This window comes from Myotis daubentonii, chromosome 1 (genome assembly GCF_963259705.1).
Source record: "Myotis daubentonii chromosome 1, mMyoDau2.1, whole genome shotgun sequence".
Lineage (NCBI taxonomy): Eukaryota > Metazoa > Chordata > Mammalia > Chiroptera > Vespertilionidae > Myotis > Myotis daubentonii.
Window position 1 is genome coordinate 211,055,802 of NC_081840.1, and position 20,178 is coordinate 211,075,979.

At 40.4% G+C, this 20,178-nt stretch overlaps 1 protein-coding gene across 1 annotated transcript in view; it reads right to left on the reverse strand.

The window, feature by feature from the left end:
• Positions 1-20,178, reverse strand: part of NWD2 (NACHT and WD repeat domain containing 2) — a 152,149-nt gene that overhangs the window by 67,972 nt on the left and 63,999 nt on the right. Inside the window, exon 3 of the mRNA XM_059673624.1 lies at positions 6,811-6,927. Within this exon, the coding sequence (XP_059529607.1) occupies positions 6,811-6,927 (117 nt within the window). The remainder of the gene's footprint in view (positions 1-6,810; positions 6,928-20,178) is intronic.

Consider the following 20,178-nt stretch of genomic DNA (forward strand, 5'->3'; position numbering starts at 1 on the left):
ACTGAAGGAGAGCGGTGACACAGTTGGGTGATAAAAACTAATCTATAGGCTATAGTTTTAATTCAGTATGTCATACAGTGAAGTACAAATATGGAGTGGTTTAGTTTTTACCAGGAACTTCTAAGGACTTTATACTTTGTCTTATCTTTACTCTTGTGCCGAGGGGAAAACTTAAACTTGCTGAATCATGATAGATTTCTCAGTCCAGTCCCTTCAAAGTTTTCATATTTATGGTTTAAAATCTAGCTCAGTCCAAAAATATGGATATCTTAGCTTCCTTCTTCCCACTTTGCATAATGGTCTTAAGTGTAGCTACCAGGAGCTGTCCATGGTAGGCAAAAGCATGGTCTGCTCTTTGTCCCATGCCATCTGTGCCACTGATGGCAGTGTGTGTGTGTGTGTGTGTGTGTGTGTGTGTGTGTGTATGTATTGGGGGGTAGGGACATAAGTCTGCTTTGGTGTCTACTGACACTCAGGTAAGAATGATGGCAGTACTCCCACTCTTGGTCTTGGCTAATTCTCCAAGGCTGACAAATTAAGTCTGTTTACATCTGTGTGATCTGGTAGCCCCAATGAGGATGCTAAACAGGTTTTGGTTCCCTGTGACTTCTGAGAATTGTCAAACATGGCAGGCAGCATTTCCTTTGTCCTGACTCAAATACTTGGTGAATGCCCCTCTGAATGCGAAGTCACTGAATCTCTTACCTGTCTTGGGCAGTGGTTACTAGTGCCCCTGTTAATGGGTACAAAGGCCTGGCTTCAATCTCCTAAGGTAGCCTGCCAGGGCCTTGCCTTCAGTAAACCCCTGCATCATCTACACTGTGGACTGAAGGAATGTAGTGAGACACTGTCTGGACCCCCTGGAGCTCATACACACTAGGGCAGCTCTCTCAATGCTACAACTAAGCTTTCAAACTCCAATTCTTCAAGCCAGCTGAGCACTTGCTGTTATCAACTTCTGCCAAGAGGCAGAACTTTGCTCAAGGTCCAGGGTCAATGCTCACACTCCACAAGCAAGTCTTTTGGGGGACTCCAAATGTGAAGGGATGTGAAGAAAAGCCCCTCTCCCCCTAAACACACCTCAAAAAGATGGACGGGGATGTGGTAGGGAGCATTTACATGGAATTTGCTCTCTCCAAAAGGCAATAGTCCCTGCCCCCTCACAAGGATTTTTTTTTTTTTATGGACTAAGTGGGTGGGACTGGTTGGTGGAGAAGATTCTACTGAACTTCCCATACTGTGAAGCAGAGGCAATTCGCTGCACCTAAGAGAAGTGGAGTGTGACTTTGGACTCAGGTGCGAGTCCAAATCCTGGTCAAAAATCCTTCCTTGGGAAGAGGTAAAGGTCTTACTAAGTGAATTCCAGCAAATTCATATCTAGCCAATTCATACTCTACATTTTAGGATGTTTGTTAAGAATGAACTCAGAAACCCTTTATTTGACTTTAATTTTTAACTTTAAAAAGCATTTTACAAAACTGTATAGTATAATTTTTTTCAATTAAATCTTTATTATTGAAAGGGGTCAATGGGAATAAAAGGGGATATATGACTTTAATTTTTGACTGTCTGAATCATCTCTTAATACTTTTTACATTTAGCCTATCAACTTTTCTAAAGGAAAAAAATTTCCAGTATCACATAAATGTCCAGTATGAATAATATTTTATTCTCATTTGAAATAACTTAAATCATCCTATCTAATAATAGACAAACATGGTAATTAACCATACCTCTGCTATGCTTCCCATTGGCTAATCAGGGTGATATGCAAATTAACTGCCAACCAAGATGGTGGCTGGCAGCCAGGCAGCTGAAGCGAACAGGAGGCTTGCTTGCTCCAGTGATGGAAGAAGCCAAGGTTCCCCACCCGCGGCCCAGCTCTGAGCTGCACTCTAAGCAACAATGTCGCAATTATAGAAGCTAAACAAACCCCAGATACCTGCTTTCAGCCAGCCGGCCTCGGAGCTGGAGCCGCAATAAAGTTTCAAGTACAGAAGGTAAATAAATCCCAGAATTAAAAAAGAAAAAAGGAGAGACTGGGAGCTTCAGTTGCAGGCTTGGCCGGCCTGAAAACAGCCCTCAGCCCCTCATCCAGGCTGACCAGGCACCCCAGTGGGGACCCCCACCCTAAAGGGGGTGCAGGCAGCCTGAAAACAGCCATCAGCCCCTCACCCAGGCTGGCCAGGCACCCAAGCGAGACACCCACCCTGATCCGGGACACCATTCAGGGCAAACCAGCCGGCCCCCACCCGTGCACCAGGCCTCTATCCTATATAGTAAAAGGGTAATATGCAAACTGACCCTAACAGCAGAAAGACTGGGAATGACTGGTCACTATGACACACTGACCACCAGGGGGCAGATGCTCAATGCAGGAGCTGCCCTCTGGTGGTCAGTGAGCTCCCACATGGAGGAGCTCTGCTCAGCCAGAAGCCAGGCTGATGGCTGCCAGTACAGTGGTGGTGGTGGTGGGAGCCTCTCCTGCTTCCTCAGCAGCGCTAAGGATGTCTGACCGCAGCTTAGGTCTGTTCCCTGCTGGCAAGTGGACATCCCCCGAGGGCTGCTGGGCTGCCAGAGGGATGTCTGATTGCCATCTTAGGCCCAATCCCCTGGGGAGCAGGCCTCAGCCAGCAGATGGTCATCCCCCGAGGGGTCCCAGACTGTGAGAGGGCACAGGCCAGGCTGAGGTATTCCCCCCCCCCCCAGTGCACAAATTTTTGTGCACCGGGCCACTACTCCTATATAATAAAAGCCTAATATGCAAACGGCAATAGCTATGATGTGCACTGACCACCAAGGGGCAGACACTCAATGCAGGAGCTGGTCCCAGGCCAGCCAAGGTGGGTGCCAACAGGAGCCCCCCAATTGCCCTGCCAGTTGCTCCGCAGATGGGACCTGATTGTTGGCCAGGCCTAGGGACCATACCCATGCATGAATTTTGTGCACAGGGCCTCTAGTAATTTAATAACAACTAATGATTGTGTAGCACTGTATAGTTTACAAAGAACTCTCACATAGATCCCACAACAAACCCTTGATATTTCCTTGATATTTGCTCAACATTTACTTTTACTTTTAGTGTAACTGTTATTATTTCCCCATTTCATGGATGTGGTCAGTAATGCATGGTGAGGTCAGTGACCTGCCCTATCAGGACCAGGGCTTTAACTCAGGTTGTGAAATAAAATTTCTGGTCTTTTCCACTATGTTTGTTTTACACACGTCTACAAGTTCTGTTCTTCCCTAGTAGAGATGATGTGTTCTCAGTATGAAATGTCTCATGAGTTAATTCTCTGAGAGTGAAACCTGGACACATGTCTGGGTACCTTACTCCATAACTCTCTCCGCCTTGTGACCAAAAAGCATGTGTTCAAACCACTGGCCAGGATCAGCAGGCACAGCTGGCATGTCTCTAGGACCTTGGGCCACAGGCCAAACCACAAATTGTAGAAGGGGAAGTTAAGAAAAGCCAAGCACATGAAAGATTTAAGTCCAAGTTCCCTTTGGATCCCAATTCCCTGGGCACTTTAAAATGAAAGCTTTGTTTGGTCCTGAATTTATTTGTATCTAACATAAGAGCTAATATCTGTGAAGCCTCTGAAGATATAAAAACATTTATTCATCCAGCAAGGGTGAGTTTTCTCGCCAATAACTTTACCATCAAGTGAAGTAACATGCCATGTTTGGCCGCCTGCAGGGGTCATTATGACTTCCAGAACTATCCCAAGGGAGCACTGGGCAAGGAGGTTGGAGCTCAAAAGCGACACATGTATGCGCACTGTTACCATAGCTACAACAAGAAAGGCCTTCAGAGCAGTACTTTCCCCTATGAGCAGTGAGATTAGCCTTGGGTGATTTAGAATCACTGGGGTGAACAATCCTAGTTCTAGCCACAGGGAGTCTTCATGGTTGCCATGAGTTTCATCATGTAACAGGGAGCAGAATGAGGGATAAATGATTTCTTTATGCTCAATAAAGTTGTTACTGATGTTCTATCAGTTAACCTTTACTCTCAGAAGCTGCAGAAGCTTGCAAAGTCTTCAAATTATTCACCCCCGCTGCCAGCAGACTGTTGGAATTAATGGCCATGGTTAGTTTGGGTATAACACACTAGAGGGTGATCAAAGGGGGAGAATGTCTCTCTTGTTCCTGAATTTCTGAGGCAGGATCAGGGTAGCGCTATGGAGGTCATAGCAAATGAGATCCCCAGGGCATCCCCACAGCACTTGTGACCTCCCAAACCAGGCTTTCTAAGCATGAAATCCGTTCCCACTTGCCTTCCAATGTCTGCATCTCCCCTATAGCACCACTCCCTGCCAGGGTGGTTTGCAGTCTCTACTTTACTGACAACTTTGTTGGTGACACAGTCATTACAATCTGAGGCAGGTGATTCCATCAGCAAAAAACAACCAGCACTTATTGTGGGTTACTCTATGTGAGACACCGTAAGAGCCCTGTAATTTCATTTCATCCTCAGAATGACCCCGGAAGGTACATAACTATTATCATCATCTCCGTTTTACAGATAAGGAAACCAAGGCTTAGGGTGGTAAAGAAACTCGTTTAAGTCACACAGCTATGACTTGTTCGTCAGGACTCAGGGATACATGACCCTAAAACCTGAGAGAGTGTGACACCCTCTGATTTCTTCACCTGGAGCTGACATCTGTCTCCTTGTATATATTTCCATCCACTGGCCCTAGTTCTATCTTCTCAAGACTTGTCCATGGAAAAGTCTTCATTCCTCTGCCACAGCTTGAAAATTTTAAATAGAAACAGAAAAGCTCTTCAGATTGCTAACATGGCTTTCAGGACCTTTTGTGTTCTGTTCAGACCACAAGGTGCTGTTTTCACATGTCCATTTTTCAGCCTGTCCTAAACCATGTGTGTGTACTGCTTGGCTTATTACATCAGCTTTCTAATGGGGCTCCCTGCTCTGCCTTCTGCCATACACGCAGGATCCATGGGAGGCCTGAAACATGTCAGATCATTTTAGTACTCTGCTCAAAACACTCGGGATTCTCATGTCATTCAAAGTAAAAGTTTTATCTTTACAGCCAACTTTGAGATGATAAAGCCCATGATATGGTCTGCAGCCCCATGCTCTTCTTTTTTGCTCTTACAGCTCCAGGCACACTTACCGTCCTGCTTACTGGTCCCTGAACATGCCAATCATATTCCCAACTCCTCTCCCTGGAAGGCTCTGTCTGAATATCCACTGGCTTCTTTCCCAACTCTCTTTCTACCTCCCTTCCAACGTCACCTTCTGAGGGAGGCCGTCCCCACCTCCTCTACTGAAAACCTCTTGCATCCCTGCTGTTCCCTCTCTTCCCTCCTTTCTGTATTTCTCTCCACAGCACTTCTCACCACCTGACTTGTTTCTTTTTTAAAAAAATATGTATATTTTATTGATTTTTTACAGAGAGGAAGGGAGACGGATAGAGAGTTAGAAACATTGATCAGCTGCCTCCTGCACACTCCCTACTGCGGATGTGCCTGCAACCATGATACATGCCCTTGACCGGAATCGAACCTGGGACCCTTCAGTCCACAGGCTGATGCTCTATCCTCTGAGCCAAACCGGTTAGGGCTAACTTGCTTCTTTGACTTACTCCTTTGATATTTGCTTGCACTCTCCCCTCACCCATACATGAGAATGCAAGCTCTGTGAGGGCAGAATGTTTTACTTTCTAAGTTCGGTTCTAAGGTTAAATCATATAAAACTGGCCCACAAAATGACTACAGCATTTAGGTCAACCTACCATGCCCCCAGCACCGAGAGCAGCCCCTGGTGCAGAGTAGCTTTTAGTAAGTAGTTGGTGAAAAATGAATAATTTATTCATTTACTGATACTAAAAATGTAAGAACTTTCATGTACTTTATTATTTCTGGTAAGGACTTAATCAACTGGTCAGGTTTCTGGTATCTCTGTCATCTTGATCCTCTGTGGAGCTGAATACAGATGGATATGCAAATAAATATTAAAAGCACTTGTGTTGATACATTGAACCAAGCTTTTAATTGCATGACTTGGTATTTCCTTCATAGAAGTCAATAGTAATTTTGCCCCTCAACTGTCAGAATCAAAACTTCCTGTGGTTGCAAGGGGCAACTTCCCTGTCAACTGGTAGGATTTGTCTGGATACAAGATAAGGTGCTTTAGACAGTTTCTGCATTGTCACCTGCCACAGACTGACCTTCTGATCTTATTACCCTGTGTTTATACAGAGGAGTAGGTATTGTTCAGAAAATGATGATGAATTAATAATAATGTCCCACTCGAATCTGTAGCTTATAGTGAACGTCTAGCTGGAAATCTCTGCATAAGCAACATTTTTTACAGGACATCATCTCCTGTTGGCAGATCTGACATAGCCTATTTGGTTTACTTTTACAACATTTCAGTCACTGTGCTTATAAAATGCCAGAAATTCTAATGCTGAGAAATAGAGATGCTATGATTAAATACATTATACAATATAAGAATATCTGGGATTATTATTGCAGGACTGATATAGTAATCCCTATTGCTGATCACTGGCACTGTGGAAATTTGTCAAGCCCAAGTCATCCTTCCCATTCCCAGTTCAAATTATTCACCGTTTATTTGCAGTACCTCTTACGGAAAGCTGAGGGTTTCATTCTCACATGTCGAGGGCAAGGAGACAGCTTGAAAATTTTAAATAGAAACAGAAAAAGCAAGTATTCCCCCCCCCCATTTTAAAAGCCCCTTAAGAATCACCAATAAGCAAGAATTCTCACATTCATCCACAATTTCATATAAAGCATTAGTTTTTTTATACCCACAACAAAACATGGACCTGCAGAAGTTTTCAAACAATCCTCCAGCAGCTTCATGCGGGCCTTCTGGAGCTCGGGGCTGTCCCACTCCTCTTCGTCCACTCCCCAGTACAGATCTATGACCTGGGGACCAACAGAGGAGGCAGCATTAATCCACCTGGGGGAAACTGTATTTACCTACGAGCTTTATTCTCATGCGCAATGTTAAGCTAACACGACTTTTAACTTTTCTTGCAGCATTTTCCCCTGAGAGAGGGAAAATGATTTTTAAGATCCTTTTTTTTTTTTATCCCATGATGGGTTGGGAATGAACATGATCATTTCTTATGTTCCTGATTACACTGTTGACGTGGGCCCAGAGAAAATGAAATGTTAAATGTCAGAGGCTTTGCAGTGCAGGCTTTCATTATATTGAAATGGGAATAGGACTTCAAAAAATGTTTGAAAGCAGCTGGGATATGGTAATACATTATGTGAGACAATTAAATAACAAAGCATGTTACTGAATGTCTTAATATGAGAAGGGAAAACCACAATGGGCATCAATATATACTGACCTGAAGTTAAACATCTACATTTTTTTGTTTTCTTTCTTTCTTTTTAAAGAAAAGAACCTGTTTTTATTATGGTTTATCGCACGGGGATAGACATGTTGTTTATGTCTGTGTTATCTACAAGCAACCTTGCTTTCATCAATATATACCTGAAAACCATGTATTGGGAAGCAATGAAAGGTATGCCTTACTAAGAAGTGAGGATAATAGGAGCTTCTATCTCCTTACTTCAAAGACTACAGGGAGGATTGTGAGAGTCTTAAAAACTTTTGCAAGTACACGCTTTGAAAAATTTGCTGTGGAGAGCAGTATGGGTTTCACTCCCTTTACTCAACTGCTATCGGCATAAGGTAAATGTTTCCAATCGTAGCTTTGAAGATTTCTTCTTTTCCTTTCCTGATTTCACACAGCAGGAAAAAACCCCTCCCCTCCTTACTGGCTGTTTGTGTGGCGTTCAATGAGACAGAAGCACAGAGCAGGGTCCTCTGCGGTTCCCCAAGGAGAGGCCGGGGATTTTGTGTGCTTCCCAGGCCATGGCCCCACACAGGTGTTTTTATCTATCTGCATTTAAGGTTTTAGACATATAACAGCTTCTTTAAAAAATATTCCCCCAGCCCAGTCCATGAATTTTATAATACATGAAACTATCAGCACTGATTTTGGGTTCTTCCCTTTAATCTACCTTAGAAGGTTTAATCACAATATTAAGGAAGGGTATATCTGAAATTATACCATCACTATCCAATATGAGAGCCTTTAGCTGTGGCTATTTAAAATTCAATACAAATTAATTAAAAATTCAGCACTTCAAATGCTCAATAGTAACCTGTGGCTACTGACTACCATGCTGAATGGCAGAGATATGGAATACTTTACCATCATATAAAGTTTAATTGGACTGAACTGTAAATTACTGAGATTCATATATTGAAATAATTAGAATAAGATATTTCAGCCATCTGCCAATAAACTATCAAAATAAACACACACTGACTGCAATGCTAACGGTAACTCTTAGTTGTGCCATGCATGAACTAACAACTACAAGTAGAGACTGGTCTCTATCCTTTTGGCTGACATTGTTTGGAAATATCTGAGGAAAGGTCTGATTTAGAACAAATTGAAGAGAAACAGAAATGTATTTATGAATTTGTAAATATGTAAATATGAAGATTAATAAGATATATATATATATCTGTTCTCTCACCTTCTTTTAATGACAAAATTATATAAAGTAATAATTATAACAGTATGGCAGTGGGTTTGTAACATATATATATAGACATCACATATGTAACAATAGCACAAAAGGGAATGGGGTTACATAGGAGTAATCTTTCTATAGCTCACTGGAATTAGCATAAATTATAAGTAGATTCTGATAAGATGTATATGCCATAAAATAAGCACAAAGAAAAAAATTCAAAATAAGTGAAAAAATCATTAAAGGAATTAAAAATGTTACACCAGAAAATATTCACTTAATACAAAGCAAAGAAGTAAAGGAGGAACAGAGAAACACAAAAGACATGAATCATAGAAAAAAAAGTAAAATGGCAAATATAAATCCAACTACACCAATAATACAATTAAGTGTGATTGCATTAAACAATCATGTCAAAGGCAGATCAGGTAAAAATAACACCTACCTGTATGTAATCTAAAGGAGACACACTTAGCTTCAAATAGGTTGAAAGTAAAAGGGTAGAAAAGGATACACCACACAAACAGCAACCATAAGAAACCTCATGTCTATACTAATATCAAACAAAAGAGATAGGCATGAGAAGGGCCATTTTATGATAAAAGGGTCAATCCATCAGAAGATATAACAATTATAAATGTATCTGCTACTAACAATAAAGCATTAATATACATGAAGCACAAACTGATATAAATGATGGGAGAAACAGACATTTCAACTATCATGGTTGGAGAACGGAACATCTCACATTCAATAATGGGAATAACAAACTAGAAAGAAGATCAACAAAACAAGAAGAGCGGAATAACACTCTAATCTAACATTTCTATAGAACAATGTATCCAACAACAGCATACACGTTGTTCTCAAATACACATAAGACATTCCCCCAGGATAGAACATAAAATAGATCATAAAACAAGTCCCTAGAAACTTAAACAGATTTAAATTATATAAAGAATGTTCTCTGAATATAATGCAATGATTTTAGAAGTCAATAACAGAAAGAAATTTGGGAAATTCACAAGTATATGGAAATTAACACAATCTTAACCTATGAATCAAAGAATAAATCACATGGGATTCAGTTAAAGCAGCACTTAAAGGTAAATTTATACCTGTAAACACCTATATTACAAAAGATTTCAAATCAATAATCTAACTTTCTACCTTAAGACAGCAGAAAAAGAACAAGCTAAAGCAAGCAGAAGGAAAGAAATCATAGAGTACAATGGAAATTAATGAAACAATAGAGAAAATCAATGAAACCAAAAGTTGGTTCTTTGAGCTCAACAAAATAGACAAAACTTTAGCTGGGTTAACCAAAACGCTCCCCCCCCCCAACAAACAAACAAACAAACAAACAAACAAACAAAGGAGCGAGGAGACTCTCAAACATTACTAAAATCAGCAGTGAAAGACAGGCCATTACTATTGACTTTACAGAAAAAAAATTAAATAATACTATGAACAATTGTATGCCAATGAATGAAGTTACTGAATGAAATCGACAAATTTCTAGAGAGACACAAGTTACATAAATTGACTCAAGACAAAATTGAAAATGTGAAGACATTTTTAACAAGAGATTAAATAGTAATTTTTAAAAACTGTATAAGAAATAAAGCCTAGTTCCATATAGATGTGCTGATAAAATTTACCAAACATATAAAGAAGAATTAATACCAATTCTTCACAGCCTCCCAAAAATTAGAAGAGAACACTTTCCAATGTATTCTATGATACCAAAGTCAGACAAATAAACCAAAAAACTATAGAGCAATATCTCTTATGAATATAAAACAAATATCCTCAACAAAAATACCAGAAAACCTATTCAGCAACATATATAAAGGACTATACAACACAGCTAGGTGGAATTGATCCCAGGAATGCAAGGTTGACTTACCATCAGAAAATCAAACTAATATAATATACTACATATTAATAGAATAATGGACAAAAACCATATGAGCATTCTCAACAGACAGAAAGGAACATCTGATAAAATCCAACACTCCTTGACGATAAAAACATTTAACAAACTGGGAATAGAGATTAATTTCATAAACCTAAATAAAAGGCATGCATGAAAAAACTACACCTAATACAATGCTGTAATTAAGAAAGACAAAGCTTTCTCCCTAAGATTAGGAACACGAGAAGGATGTCTACTCTCAGTGCTTTTTATTCAACACTGTACAGAAGGTTCCAGCTAGGGCTTAGGCAGGAAAAAGAAATAAAATACATTGAGATAGGAAAGGAAGAAGTAGGTCTATCTTTATCCAAAGATGACATGATCTTGCACAGTTAACCTTTGAACAACATGGAAGTTAGAGGTGCTGACCCCTTATGCAGTAAAAAATCTGAATATAACTTTTGAGTTCCCCCAAAATTAACTACTAATAGCCTACTGTTGACCAGAAGTCTTACTGATAACAAACTACTGATTAACACATTTTGTATGTATGTGTTTTATAAACTAGTACTGTACCCTTACAATGAAGAAAGCTAAAGAAAAGAAAATGTTAAGAAAATCATAAGGAAGAAAAAATACATTTATAGTATTTATTGAAAAAAAAATCCACATATAAGAGTACTCACGTAGTTCAAACACATGTAGTTCAAAGGTCAACTATATATTGAAAATCCTAAGGAAACCACTAAAAATCTGTTGAAACTAGTGAGTTGAACAAGGTTATAGAATATAAGATCAATATACAAAAACCAGTTGTATTTCTATACAATAGCAATGAGCAATTGAAGATGAAATTAAAAATTTAAATTCCATTTAAAAGCACATCAGAAAGAACAAAAGGAATAAATTTAGGAAATATAAAATTTATACTCTGAAAATTACAAAACACAAAGAAGATCTGAATAAGCTGAAAAACATGTCTTGTCAATGAATTGGGAGACAATGTGTTAAGTTGACAATATTTATCTACAGACTTAGTGCAATCACTATAAAACTCTTAGGTGACTTATTTACAGAAATTGACAAGCTGATCCCAAAATTCATATGGAAACTCAAGAGACCCAGAATAGCCAAAACAATCTTTTGTAAAAGAAGAATAAAGTTGAAGGACTCAAACTTCCAGATTTCAAACTTACTATAAAGCTACAATAATTAAGACAGTGTAGTACTAGCATTAGGATAGCTAATAGAATAAAATTGAAAATTCAGAAATAAATCATCACACTTAGGGACAACTGATTTCAACAAAGGTGCCAAAACAATTCAAAGAGGAATAGTTTTTTTCAACAAATGGTACTGGGCAACTGGATATTCACATGGGAAAGAATAAGTTTGACCCCTACCTCACTCCATATATAAAATATAACTCAAAATAGATCACAGATATAAAGAATTAAAACTATAAAACTCTAGTTTTTTAAAAACATAGGTTATCTCTTTGTGACCTTGGATTTGACAGTGGTTTCTTAGACATGAGAGCAAAGTATAAGTAATTAAAACAAAAAAGATACAGTGGGGCCTTGACTTACGAGTTTAATTAGTTCAGTGGCAGAGCTTGTAACTCAAACTACTCATATGTCAAATCAAGAAGTGAACGAGTGAGACACGTGATGCTGGGCTGATGTTGTGGCATTCACTGTGACATTCGCTGCACCAACTAGCGGTGGGATATCTGAAACTGGCTCATAACCCGAATTTTAGCTTGCAACTCAAAGCAAAAAATCGGCCGAGAGACGGCTCATATTTCGAAAAACTCATAAGTCAAGACACTCGTTAGTCAAGGCCCCACTGTAAATTGAATTTCTTCAAATTTAAAAAGTTTTGTGCTTCAAAGGACCCATAAAGAAAGCAAAAAGTGAACCCTCAGAGTGAAAGAAAATATTTGTAAATCATATATTTAGTAGTGGACTTGTATCTAGAATATATAAGGAACACCTACAACTCAATAGTAATAAGGCAAATAACCCAATTAAAAATGGACAAAAAATATGAGTGGACATTTCTTTACAGAGTATATACAGATTGCCAATAAGCATATTAAAACATGTTCAATATCATTAGTCACCAGGGAAGTGCAAATTAAAACTACAAAAAGGTAACACTTCATATCCCCTAGGATGGCTATACCACAAAGACATAAGCGTTGATGAGGATATGGAACAATTGGAACCTTCATACACTGCTGGTGGGACTATACAATGATGCAGCCACTTTGGAAAACAGTCTGGCAGTTCCTCAGATGGTTAAACAAAGTTACCACATGATCCAGCAATTCTCCTAGGTATATACCCAACTGAAATGAAAACATATGTACACATAAAAACTTGAACTTGAATATTCATAGCAGCATTATTTATAATAACCAAAAAGTGGAAAAATATAAATGTCTATCAAGTTATCAATGGAGACATAAAATGGTATATTCATATATATATCAGCAATAAAAAGTAATTAAATATTGACCCAATGCCACAACAAGGAGGAGCCTTGAAAACATTATGCTAAGTGCAAGAAGCCAGTCACAAAAGACCACCTGTCCCATGATTCCATTTATATAAAACTAGAGGCCCAGTGCACGAAATTCATGCATTGGGTGGGGGGCGGTCCCCTCAGCCTGGCCTGTGCCCTCTCTCAATGACGGCTTAAGCCACCAGTCGGACATCCTTAGCACTGCTGCGGAGACGGGAGAGGCTCCCACCACTGCTGCGGCGCTAGCCAGCTGTGAGCCTGGCTTCTGGCTAAGCAGTGCTCCCCCTGCATTGAGCCTCTGTCCCCTGTTGGTCAGTGCGTGTCATAGTGACCCGTCATTCCCCTGGTTGGTTGATTTGCATATTAGCCTTTTATTATATAAAATGTCTAGAATAGGCAAATCTATAGAAACGAAAAGTAGATAAGTGGTTGCCCAGAGCCGGGAGGAAAGGGAATAGGGCAATTAGGTAGTTAGAGTGAAAGGGCACAGATTTCCTTTGGGGTGATGAAAACATTCTAAAATTGATTTGGGTAATGCTCACACAACTGCGAATATGCTAAAAACTGTATGCTTTAAATGGGCACATTTTGTAGTATGTGAACTGAAACCTTCATACACTGCTGGTGGGACTATACAATGATGCACATCTAATTTGTACATCTAATTTGTATTGTGATTTTCTTACAGGCCTTACATCCTCTATTCATAGAACTGAGTGTTTGAACAAGGTAAGTTTAAGTCAAGCGCTTGGCCTATTAAGAGCTAGATAATGAGATCTAATCACCTATATGTAGACCAAATGACCAGGGCAAAAGTTGAAACAAGGCTTTCACTTATATTTTAAAATAGGAGCCTGAATGTCACACTATTTATTTGCTGTGAATGGGAGTCTTTTTTAATAGTTTTTGTACCTGTTATTCCCTTAGAGTTTGGTCAGCCCTGTCCTCTTCCAAGCCTTCATAATTCATTTCCTCATTTCAGGAGTTCTGTTTAAATATTCTCCTTCCAGCTTTGCTCTTTTAAAGTGTCCCCCCCCCCCAAATGTCTTTATGGGCAGACCATGATGAAAAAAGATAAAAATCAAGCAACCGTGAAGATAGGGAGGAAATAAATAAATGAGACATCTAACTTATGCAACACAAAACACCATTTGGGGCAAACGACATGCCATATATCCGCATGATCAATAACTGGCACAAAGTGGCTGGAACCCAAAGTGCCCAACAAGACAAGATTTATTATATACTTAAAAAATTAAGTTTAGCTTTTAGCCTAATGTCCAGGCACTGCAGACACTGGAATCTAATTTACTACTTATTGGAATACTAACTTGTTGACAGCACATTTTATGTGCCTTTACTTATTTCATCATTAAGTATAAAAGCTCAGGAAAGTAATTTGATTTTATCTCTTTTTACTTAAAACCATCTAACTTGTTTTAAACTATTCTTAGGGAAGGTCATTTATCATGCTTATGATAATGTGCTGAATTGGTCTGAAAACAAAAAACCAGCAGATACAAGCCCTAACAAATTTTAACCACTTGAAATCAGACATAATAATTTAAATACGAAGATTACTGAACAAACAATAGAGCAAATATCAGAAACAAATCATAACCTCATGCTTTACTGAGAAACAAAACCAAACCCAGATTTGAATTCATAATGGCTTCACACTACTTCTTCAAAGAGCTTTTACATTTAAATATTTTCCAAAATATTTTCCCATGCCCCCATGACATTACTGAAGAGAGCAAAAATGTAAATATAGAGACAATAGCACTGGTTTGGTGTCTGAACAAGGATAGTCCTGAAATGAAGGTTGTTCCTCCAACTTATTACAGTGGGAAGCTACACACTCATTCCAATGATCCCGCTACTGCCCAGGGCATTTCCTCTGTAGGAATCATCACATTTTGTATTGAAAAAAAAAAAAATTCCTGTCACTTTATCATTGGAGTTTGTTTTTATTACAAATGTTATTGCCCCTGCTTTAATGGCCTTTACATTTATAAGACACTAGTAGCCCTGCGCACAAATCTGTGCATGAGTAGCTCGCTGCTGCCTGCCTCAGCTGACCACCCCACCTGCCGCCGCAGGTATCTCTCTCTCTCTGCCGCTTGTAGCTTGCTTGCTGCCCCGCCCTCCTGTAGCTCTCTACCACTTGTAGATTGGTCATGATGTTATGGCGACCTAGCTAATTTGCATATTCCTCTATTATTATATTAGATGGCTCTGAAAAGACCTTTAGCTCTTTTAAAAAATCAAATCTAGTCTTAAAGGGACTATATCTGCCACTACTAAAAATATTCAGAATAACACAGAGCAGGTTTAGAAAGATTTGGACAGAAACATTCTTGTGCTATGGACATAACTTTCAAGGTCAATACAGAGGAGAAGTCAGCACACATTTGAGTTGGATTAGGCCAGTGGTCGGCAAACTCATTAGTCAACAGAGCCAAATATCAACAGTACAACGATTGAAATTTCTTTTGAGAGCCAAATTTTTTAAACTTAAACTATATAGGTAGGTACATTGTTATTAACTTAATTAGGGTACTCCTAAGCTGGCCTTTGCTAAAAATGTCCTCAATCTGATTGAGGTACGTTCGCTGAGGTCGACCCCTTCCAGCTCCCCCATTCACACTCATCTTGTGTACTTGTTTCGTCTATCTCCTTTCGTTCATCCTCTCTATATGTCCAAACCATCTCAACATACCTTTCTGAATCCTCGACACTACATCTTCTTTCACTCCACAACGTTCCCTAAAATTAACTTAATAAACTTTACTTAAAGTTTTAAGTCAACTTCGCACTGTACGTGCGCGCCCACATGTGGTCTTTTGTGGAAGAGCCACACTCAAGGGGCCAAAGAGCTGCATGTGGCTCATGAGCCGCGGTTTGCCGACCACTGGCTTAGGCAGTTGTGTTCCAGGACTAGAATGTTAATCTCACAGGAGAAGGTGAACAGGGAGGAGTCTTAAACTTCAGACTAGGTTTGTCAGATACTGTGTGCCCACGGTGAGTTATGCTTTATAGATATGGTAATTCTCACTCTAGTTAGAATGTCTTTCCCCAGATTAATGGAATATAAGAAAAAACACACACCCTCTTCAGGTCTACTCACCCATATCCACGCTTGTACTAGAACGACTGCAAATACTGACTTTAGGTCACCTACTGGTCATGAGGTATATGGGATCATGACTAAGATGCACATTTCTGGGGAAATCAGGTCCTTTATCAAGCCCAGGAAGGACTGGCTGGCCACAATCACTAGAAGAAAAAAGGGTCCCAAAGCATGAGGTGGGATGATGCCTCATTCAGAGCCTCATGAAGAAAGCAAACTGCTCAGACCTGATTCCTCACTGTCTTGGGCGAGTTGGCCTCTGGGCAGCTTTAACAATGACTGATGGTCAGGAAGATCTGAGCCATCAACTAAGGCAGGACCCCTGACTCTGAAGGCTTAATGAACACAGAGGCAGAGAGAAGGGACCCGGAGTTGCTGGAGGCACAGAAGGAGCCACAAGCCAGAATCCACAGGGCACCTGTGTGGAGTATGATAAGCTGGAGAGCTCACTGCACAAAGGAAGCTCAGCCAGGCTGCGGCTAGGTACCAGCTTCCTGCAGTGGAGGGACACCTGGCCTGCGACAAAGGATGTGACTGAGTGAAACCCAGCACTGGCTCCGTGCTTCCCTGGTCACTGTTGTTTATGACCGTCCTCTCTGTGAGACTGCAAACTCCATGAGGGCAGGGACCATGTCTGTTTTCAACACTCTGGTATCCACCGCACCCCCACAACTCAGCCTGGTGCAGAGCAGAGGCTCAAGAAAGTCTGTGAATAAATGAATAAAGCTCCTTGGACCAAGCACCGTCATCTGCTGCTGGGGAACTAGGACAGACATTGGTGAGGAAGAAAGACGGGAGCCTGAAGGGTATATGCATAGGAGACTGTTCTTCAGACAGGGTAAGAGGGACTTCTAGACAGAACACCACCACACATGTGATGTGGCCTGCCCGTTGGCAGATGAGGTCATAGCATCATGATTTTAGAAGCTGAAAGGTCACAACATCATAATTCTGGGAGCTGGAAGGAAATAAAGATCAGGAAGAAGAAAACAGTTTCAGTTACTTTTCAATGGTTTATAAATAACTATAGGCCCAGTGCACAATATTCGTGCATGGGTTGAGTCCCTAGGCCTGACCAGCGATCAGGGCTGATCAGGGCCTTCCTTCATTCCGTGCCGCCCCCTGGTGGTCAGCGCACATCATAGTGAGCGATGGAACTCCCAGCCTCCCGGTCAAACTCCTGAGGGGACACTTTGCATATTAGCCTTTTATATTTATAGATTATTGACCAAGTAAACCTCTAAAATGAGTGTTCTTTTTACTCTGCAAAGACTTGTTAAAAGCTCTCCTCTCCCTCCTGTAAGAAATAAAAAATGAGAATGGAAAGAAATAGCTACCCTGTGTTCAGAATTCGACAAGAGCTTCATGGTGACTGCACCCAGTTGGGACGCTTAAATGTCACCTGCAAATGGAATTCTGTTTATTAAAGGACTCATCTTATTGGGTGGTTTCCAGTGTTGGGTAACCAGCCACAACTGAGCAGAAGTAAACATTCAGCAAAGCACAGCTCCTCCAGTAAATCTTCCCACAATGCCACTGCTCTCCACTTAGAAACATATTAGGCAGAAGAGTGTCTATACACACAAAGTAACAGAAGAACAACAAAGCTATCTTGGGAAGTCAGGCATGAGAATTCCAGAAGAGCCATCCCACGATGCAGAAGCAGTGAGCTGTGATTATTTACAATTAAAATGGAGCAACTGAAGGTCAATTATGACATAAGGTTTTCCTTCCCTTCTTCCATCTCATTCCTCTTTCCTTCCCCCTTCTTATAAACTGACTCATGGGTGGGAGAAAGATGATGTAACACTTTCACGTAATATTAACTTGGTAAAACCTGCTCGGGCTTGATAGACAGGACCGAAACGCAAAGTGCGCTAGACAGATTGCAGAGCTGGTCTGAGGGAAATGATGTGTGGGTCAATGAGAGGATATGCATTTCACCTGAGAAAGAAGCGGACATTTGATTACTAGGAAATGGGAAAGGGCACATTAGCTGACAATGTGGAGAAAAGACAGAGGGCATCACAACACATCCCGTCAATTACAAAGACAATGGTGTGTTCTGGCAAGGCAGGAGGCAAAAATGCATTTTGAGATTCCTGAGTAGGCAGGCAGTTGGGAGGAAAAATGTGTGCAAAGGAGGAGACGGGGCTCCTTTTAGACCAGGAAGGATGCAGTGGGAGAAGAAAGAAGTGATGGAGAAAAGGTAGGTGGAAACAACTAATGAAGAATCTTCAGAGTGAGACTAATTGTTCAATTTAGTAACTATTAGCAAGGTCAAGCTAGCATAAGGCTCACATAATTTAACTTAACCTATGACTCTGATGTGCATGGCGAATGTACCTACTTTATTAAGTCTAAAAGGAGTATGGGTTTCCTGCCCAAGTCTCCATCCAGTCTCTGGTGGAGTGCCTTCCATGTGCCAGACACTTTGTGTGATTGCACTGAATTCTCATAACAATCCTGGGAAACAAACACTGTTCCATTCATTTTACAGAGAGGTCAACTATGTGTCTGAGATCAAGCACTCTGCCCAGTGTCACGGGACTAGTCATTTGTAGACCCAGAATCTAAATCCTAGTCCAACAGAAAAATGTATGCTGTTTCTGCCGGAGACCAATTCCAGCATGACAGCAGGGCAGCATGACAGCATCTGGGAATGGCTGAAGGCATTTCCCCAAACCTGAATAGGATATATTAAATTGATTCTTGGCTGCCAGACAGCTAAAAGGCATCTTAATCTACATGTTATTGCCTCCTACTGGCCAAACACCTGAACAGCTGTAGGCTAATTCCCCCATTCTGACAATGTTTCTGTATACCCTTTGAAGTATATATTTCTGCCTCGCCTCAGGACAAGTTGTGTTTGTGTTAATAAAAAGCATGGGGTCCTGGGGATGAAGAGAACCTAAGACCTTAGACTTTAAGACCTTAGAACTTAGCTCCTTTAGCTAAGCTCCTCTGACCCCCAAATGCCTTTCAAAATTATATCTCGTCTCCGGACTCTTTATTAGTCTCTGGATTCCTAGTTAATCTTATGCATGGCCTTCTCAGATTCCTGAACCCTTCTTGATGCTGGGACAAGAACACCGGCAGTTTCCACTAGACCCTATACATGAAATAATGTGCTGCAATTTATGGAATCTATGATATCAGTTGTAGGATGCGCCAATAATGTACGTTCCACTGAAAAAGAGATGCACTGCCAATTACATCTTCACATATGACACACCACTGATTTGTAAGACGAATCCTGATTTCTGAGATGTCAAAATGGGGAAAAAGCATGCCTCTTACAATGAATGAAATCTGGTCACTATTGTTTACGGAAGATTATCTGAGCAGCTATGAACAATCTGGACCAGAACACAGGAAAGATAGAGAAGAGGTTGCCACTGTCATTCAGCTGCTAAGAAAAGGAAGCCTGAGTAAAGACAGAGCCCTGTGACATGGAAAGAGAAGGCGAACTTCTAAGAAACACGTTGGCAAAAGTAAGGGCACTTACGGAACACTGTAAGTCAAATAACATTTCATTTAAATGCTTTGTCTTCTTCTGAAGCCATGCGTGTTCTCTGCTCTGAGTGGGGCTGATATTCATTCCATTCAGCTGTTTCCATCTCCGAGCAGTCAGCCTACATATTTATTACACACAGAATTGAAGTTCACGTAACCAGAGAGTCTGGAGCATTTTCATTAAGTATCTTAGTTGGAAAGTAAAAAGGACATACTAGAAAACAGACTGCCACATAGACATATAGATAAAAGTATGTGGCCTTGCTTAAAATGTAACTTCATATCCTATCCATTTAGTTTAAGAAAGATTTAACTAAATGGCCTACTCTGTGCCAGATACTTGACTAATCATTGGGATAAGATGAGTAAGACACATCCAGCTGTGAGAACTTTCTGATCTTACAGACAGGTGATGAAAAAGTTGACCTAACCAGGTGTCTCATTATCTCCCCTGCTTGCTCTAGTCCAGCCGTGGGCAAACTATGGCCTGCGGGCCGGAGCCGGCCTGTTTGAAATGAAT